General features: G+C 42.5%; 1 protein-coding gene across 1 annotated transcript in view; it reads right to left on the bottom strand.

Annotated features, from left to right (window-relative positions):
- Positions 1-1,682: 1,682 nt before the first annotated feature.
- The window catches only part of LOC138268712 (vomeronasal type-2 receptor 26-like), a 28,125-nt gene continuing 22,552 nt past the window's right edge, over positions 1,683-7,255 (bottom strand). The window contains exon 6 of the mRNA XM_069218639.1: positions 1,683-3,064. Within this exon, the coding sequence (XP_069074740.1) occupies positions 2,169-3,064 (896 nt within the window). The 3' untranslated portion in view covers positions 1,683-2,168. The remainder of the gene's footprint in view (positions 3,065-7,255) is intronic.

Raw genomic sequence — 7,255 nt, 5'->3', positions numbered from 1 at the left:
TTTGCGCCTTGGTTTTTCCACACGCTTCTTGCGACCCTGTTGACTATTTTGAATGAAACGCTTGATTGTTCGATGATCACGCTTCAGAAGCTTTGCAATTTTAAGAGTGCTGCATCCCTCTGCAAGATATCTCACTATTTTTGACTTTTCTGAGCCTGTCAAGTCCTTCTTTTGACCCATTTTGCCAAAGGAAAGGAAGTTGCCTAATAATTATGCACACCTGATATAGGGTGGTGATGTCATTAGACCACACCCCTTCTCATTACAGAGATGCACATCACCTAATATGCTTAATTGGTAGTAGGCTTTCGAGCCTATACAGCTTGGAGTAAGACAACATGCATAAAGAGGATGATGTGGTCAAAATACTAATTTGCCTAATAATTCTGCACTCCCTGTATAAATAGTTGTGGTTTGCTCTGAGAGGCTACAACTATGTATTCCAATGTGTAGTTACTTGTATGAGCAACGACCGACCATCTATTAGAACATTGGAATGTTGGGAGCTCCATTGACAACAACGGAGTGCTCCAGGCTTCTAATGGTCGGTAGAAGCCCGGGACTCCAACATTCCAATGTTTTAGTTCACCGCTGTTGCTGTGAACAAAGGCCTCATGGAGCCAGAGGGGATTGAAATCCCCTTTGGCTCAGTGAGGCCTTTGTTATATTTATTACAACATTCTGCCCAGTATCTTTATAGCCCCCGGTATCTGTGCTATACCGGCATTAAAGTCCTGCACCCTTGTTAAGGAGTGGGCCTTTAATGACTGGTATAGCCCACTATGGCGGGCTATAAGGCTATGATATGACCAAGCAGAAAGGAGGAGACTTGAGTAATACACTGTAGTCCTTCTGGAGCAAATGCATTTCTTGCAGCGTGGGGAGCTAGCATAGCTGGGCAGCAGTAATGTGGGCAAATGTGCTCAGCTTGAGCAAATGAAATCAGAGATGTTCCACATATAACGGTCTGTGGTCTAACACCTCATTCCTGGCAGCTACAATTAGATTCTTCATAAGAGTTCACTGAAGGCACAAATTGTTCTATGTGCGAGATGAACTCTTTGCATCACATCACACTTCACTGACCTCTGTATACTGGATTGTGCTCTGGTTGCTGTTCTCAGTTGTTGCTCGTTTCAGGTGAACAAAACTTCAAAAACTGATTTTATTTTCCTCACAGGGAATCATATTAAAGAGTCAAGGGAATGATAACCACATTTTGGGGTTTGAACTTCAGGAGGATTTGTAACCACTACATTGATTACCAGTCCGTAGCTAGTATTTAAAACCCTCAAAAGCATTGCTGGCATGGTTGTGGATATATGCTGGAATCATGCATAATGTGTGCTGACATTTCTCTGCACTTTTTTCTACTGTTCAATGGCCTGTGTTTACTTGTCCCACTGCACAAACGTTTTTCAACACGTTTCTAAGGTGTTAAAATAGTGAGTACATGCCATAAGGTTAGTTTTGTGTTCAACTCATTAGGTGATTTGTTTTCAGGGATAAATGTTTTAAACTCCTTTTGAGTTTAAATTGCATCCCATAATTAGGGCTTCCGGTTTTATGGTATGTTTTTTTTAAAGTTGCACAAATATTTTTCAATGTTTAATTTTTGCTAATTTTATTGCCATTTATCCAGATTCCGTTTGTGCTTAGTGTAAAACAAAAACAAAGCTGTGAAAGGTGTTTTCCATGTTTATTTAACTGACAAATGTTTACTCAATGATTTAAGCCTCCTTAGGACATATTTTTTTTACCTCCTCTACCTGTCAGTCTGCACAGCTATTGACCTAGCACAATTGATTGACAGTAGTGTGAGTTGTTCAAAAGAAAACTTATTTTCAGCAATTTTCTATATCTTAAAAATAAATACAGTCAGCAAAATAGATGGTTTGTCGGTTTGTATATATCTTTAAAAGCAGTAAAAACCGAAAACTGAGAGCCTTACTCATAATCCTTGAGGTTGTTATTGTAAAAGAAAAGTGAGGAGAGAAATCTAACACAGCATTTTTGACTGTGACAAAGGTACATTTTTTCTAAGGGCCCTCAACATCACATGTTCTTAAATCATCTTTAAAACATGTGTTCAAAACGATACATAGTAAAATTGCACTAAAATAGATACAGGTTTCCTTAATTGTGTTAATCTTTCTATTACATAAAGATTATTTCCCTAGAAGATGTTCTCTGGTATTCAATTCAGGTCGAAGCAATATTATGTAACACTTTGGTAAAAAGATGCAAACAACTATTCCAGCACAGGAACAGATAATTCCAAAGACCTCCACAGCCACCATGTATTTCCCCTGGGTGCTCAGATAGCCTGGGATGAAGGACAACCACACACTGAGGAACACAAGCATACTGAATGTGATCCACTTGGCCTCATTGAAACTATCGGGCAAATTCCGTGCCAGGAAGGCCACCACAAAACTAATGAAAGCCAAAAGACCCATGTATCCAAGCATGCACCACATGGCAATCACTGAACATTCATTGCACTGTAAGATGATGGTTCCTGTCTTCATTTTCATGTTCTTCTCTGGGAAAGGTGGGCAAAGGACTAGCCAGGTGGCACAGATGAGGACTTGAATTACTGTACAGAGTGAGACAGTAACCATGGGTACACGAGGACCCAGCCACCTTCTCATGTGACTGTCTGGTTTTGTGGCATTGAATGCAATGATTACCATGATGGTTTTGGCCAAAATGCATGATACACAGAGAGCAAACAAGATTCCGAAAGCAGTTTGGCGCAGTAAACAGGATATTGGTTGAGGTTCACCAATGAAGAGTAAAGAGCAAAGAAAGCTCAGTACAAGAGACACCAAGAGAAGGTAAGTGAGATTCCTGTTGTTGGCTTTAACAATTGGAGTGTCTTGAAATTTGATGAAGATGATCAGAAGTATTATTGTTATCAATGAACAGAGTATGATGGTAGCACACAGAGTTGCTCCTAAAGTATAGTTGTAGGAGAGAACCTCTAATCTCTTTGGTACACAATTACTTCGCCTCTCATTGGGCCACTGGTCACTTGGGCATGGCCAGCACTTACTGGAATCTGTAAAAGAAGACATATGTTTCAGAAATAAATAACACATTTAAGAACCTAGACTGATCAAGTTATGAAGGGAAAATATTTGCCTCATGGTTACTACAATAGAGATAATTTTCGATACCTTAATACAAAAGATGGCTTCATAAAGACAGTGTCAAAATGTTTATATGTTGAACAACTCTTACACTAGTTCTTCTCATAACATATGTCCATTGGCACCTATGCTATTTGTTATTTTCAACTAACCAGAGCTCAGTTTGGTTGTTGGATTTCTTACTGTTAAGAAGCTCAAAGGAAACTTTCTCCATTGTAGCTTTCAGCATTAACATATATGCATAGACCTTGTCCTTCACAGCTGCCAACTCTGTGTTCATTCCATTGCCTTATCTGGCCTTACCTTGATTGAGTAACAAGAGTCAGAAATCTCCTAAAAGGTCTATACTCTGCACAGGTAAGATGAATAGAGACGAAGCAAGGCGTAGGTTCATGTGTCATATTTTCCTATGAAGAGTGTGAAGACCAGGACTGTGGAGGCTGGGGCACACTGGTAGGGTTGAATTAGGCACTCACAAAGCTTAGAAGAGTCCATATAAGAAGTATTAGAAGAAAGACACTTTGCCTAACAATCTAGTGTTTGTAAGGTTCACCCTTTCAGTAATAGCCATTCAGCGTTTTTCATCCTCCGCACTTGTTATATTTTTCCATTCATAGTTCCCCTCGTGTTAGGACACCTGCTATCTCAGTGGGGGTCGTTGCTCCAAGCTGTGTTTGATTCCTAACAGGCTATTTCTGCTTCTCCATTTGTCTGGCGTATTTCACGTCAACAGCTAATCTTAACTAATTACATGTTTGTTCATAGTAAACCCTAAATAACCATGATGTGTAAACTGTGGAATCTGGCCCATATCATGTTTGACAATATTAATCTATACATTCAAAGCAATTTCCTCTTAAATCGCAGATATTTTTACTATCTAAAATAGCCTTGTTTCTGCATTAAAATAGCTCCTCTGTGAAATGGGTCCTTCAAACATGTGCTAAATTTCTTCTCTTTTAAACACCTGGGTTCACTTCTCTTCTGTTACTTCTTATTTGTTGATTACACAGCCCTCCTCTATGTCATATTTCTCATCTGTCCTGTGACATAGAGTCAATCATAAAGTGTGTGACTTCTGCCACATACTATACACTTAATGTTCCAACATCTTGCTTAACTACCTAGCAACACATTGGGCCCCATTAGGAGACTGGCGGTCTATAGACCGTCACACTTATGCTGGCGGTCCTGACCGCCACATTACAACCCTGGCGGTTGGACCACCAGGAAACCGCCAGCTCCGCCGGGATGTGCAGGGCTGCCCTAGGGATTATGACCTTGGCTGTAACACCTCCATGAAAAGGCTGGCGGAGAACAGGTGCAGGGGGCCACAGCAGGGCCCATGCACTTGGCATGGGGAGTGCAGGGCCCCCCCAGTCAGCACCATCACAATGTTCACTGTCTGCTTTACTGGTGCATCCTGCGGGCTACAGCATTGGCGCTGCCTCGATTATGAGCCGGAGACAATGCTGTAGCCTGTTTCCCGCTAGGCCAGTGGGGGAAACTTAGGTATCTGCCTGCCGACCTAGCAGGAAACCCATAATAGCCCCGGCAGTGAGGTTGACAAGTAGCCGGCGGCCAACTTGTCGGGAGTTTGGTGGATAGAGTTCTCCATCTACCAAACTCATAATGGAGTCCTTTGATTGGAAACATTTTTTTTTCTTCCACTGAAGGCCATGGCATTGATAGGCCATGCAATTGCAAACCAGGTAAATCTTCACATTTATTTTGTCCTGAACATCTGCATTTGACTTCTTGAGTAGATGGAGTTTGTTGATCAGGCCCTAGCTACTTGTGTTCTGCCTAAAATTCAAAACTATGGCCCTCATTAAGACACTGGAGGTAACTACCACCTACCGCCACAGCGCCGGCTGCCAATATACCGCCACCGTGGCTCCCAGCGGTCTACACATATCATGACCGCCAACAGTATACCGCCAGAATGCTGGCAGAACACCGCCGACGATCATGGTGCGGATGGCGGTAAGCGGTGCTGCTGACAGCAGCACCGCCATGCCAGCAAAACACCACTGACCGTATCATGTCCATTGATACGGCCTGGCGGTGTTTTGCTGGCGGACGCTGCTGCTGACAGCAGCGCTGCGGACCGTCTCCAGCCGGAGGATCCCCTGCAAGCAGGTAAGTCGGGTTCTCCGACAGGAGAGAGGGTGGGGGGTATTGTGAGTATGTGGGGGGAGTGTATGTTTTGGAATGCGTGCATGCGGGTGTGAGTTGGGTTGAATGCATGCGTGAATGAGTGATTGTGAGTGTTGGGTGTTGTGAATGCATGTGTATGACAATGTATGTTGGTGTGTGGGTATGTATGTGTGCATGCGTGGGTGGTGGGTATGCATGTGTGTATATGGGTGTGCGTGCAGGTGTGTATATGTATGGGGGGCGAGGACAGGGAGGGGGAGGGGGAGGGGGCGGGGGAGACCACTATCAGTGCAAGGAAAGGGATTCCCTAGCACTGATAGTGCCTACTGCCATGGTTTTTGTGGCAGTAAGTTTGGCACGAAAACCATAGCGGTAGGCCGAGTCATAATCCCTAAGGTGGGATTGTGACGGCCGCCGGGCTGGAGACTGAAGTCTCCAGCCCAGCGACTGTTACCACCCTGGCGGTCGGTGTGTTAAAGTGGCGGTCTTTGATGGCGGTTACTGCCAAGGACATAATCCCATTTTTTTTACCGCCGGCCTGTTGGTGGTATTAACCTCCGCTTTAACACCGACCGCCAGGGTTGTAATGAAGGCCTATATTTGCTCTTAAAGTGTCATATTTGAAATTTTGGTAAGTCAGCTGAAATTAGACACAACTGTATAAAGTTGGAATAAGAGAAGCATGGTAGAAAGAGCTATTTTTCCTAATTATATCTAAACGTGTTTCTACAATAGCCCCTGATTGTCTAGAATTATAGGTGTGATATCGACAAAAACATTAAAATACTAACTTATGCTAGCAAATGCTACAGCCTTCAAGTGAGCAAGTTAGGGGTAAAGCAATCAATGGAAACAATATATTCTGATTATCTGCAGTCTTTATTATGTGTCACAGTGCCTGCCTGAAGCTTGTAAACAGTGGTAGTGAGGGGCTATATCAATATATCTAGCTAACTCCCTTACATTCACCTATAGCTATAGCAGATCTAGCCTCTAATGAGGATAAATTGATGAACAATCTCAACAATCTGGCTTCAAAATACAACATAAAGCAAGTTTGTCCAAAGCCCTCACCTTTAACATTAAGGTGCAAAGCTATTGGCTTTGGCAACATTTGCTTGTTTTCACTTAGTTTAGATCCAAAAGAATTCAAAGATGGCCTCCTGGGTTAGTGCATGCTTGTGGATACGTCACCACAGACCTAGGAATGTTTTCTTGAAGTATAAGTTATTCCAAGATGGGTGTTGGTGCATGTACACATTTGTGCACACACTGGAGGCATTCTGGAAGTGATCAACCCAGCAGCAGCTTACAGGCCCTCTCAAAAGCAATTTTTCACAAAAAGGGGCAACGGAAGGGAAGAGACATGGAAGCAACCAACAACAGCAGGTGTAGGAATGTTAAACAGATATGGTAGAGATCAATGAAAGCCATACACACTCACTGAGTGCTAAAAGAGAAATATAAACATTGTTCATAACATCAGTGGGAGAATGTAACACATCCAATCAAAAGGATGATAACGAATTTATGTCCAAGGGTGGGCACAAACAATAATGGAGAGTAAATCTATGGAATGAGGGCATTGAAATGTGGTAAACAATAACACCATGAGTTCACGACTGAGGGGAGACCCAAATATCAACCTATATTTTATTTTATTGTTTACAATAGGTCTTCACCAACAAACAGCTAAAGCTCACTGTAGGCAAGATCTAACAAGCAGTTGCAATGCAACGGGTCTCACATTTGCTTGAGCTAGAGCAATTAGCATTGTAAACACCTAACCTGACTTTTCTTGCCACATAAATTGAAAATGAAAATAAAACAGTTTCACATAACTAACTGGACTTTTCTTGCCATATAAACTGAAAAGTAAAAGTTTCACATAAGCGAGCTGACAGCCACCATCAGTGCAAAGCAGACACACAAAGGGAAAT

This window comes from Pleurodeles waltl, chromosome 12 (genome assembly GCF_031143425.1).
Source record: "Pleurodeles waltl isolate 20211129_DDA chromosome 12, aPleWal1.hap1.20221129, whole genome shotgun sequence".
NCBI classification, from domain to species: domain Eukaryota; kingdom Metazoa; phylum Chordata; class Amphibia; order Caudata; family Salamandridae; genus Pleurodeles; species Pleurodeles waltl.
This window is presented reverse-complemented; position numbering and strand designations above follow the sequence as displayed.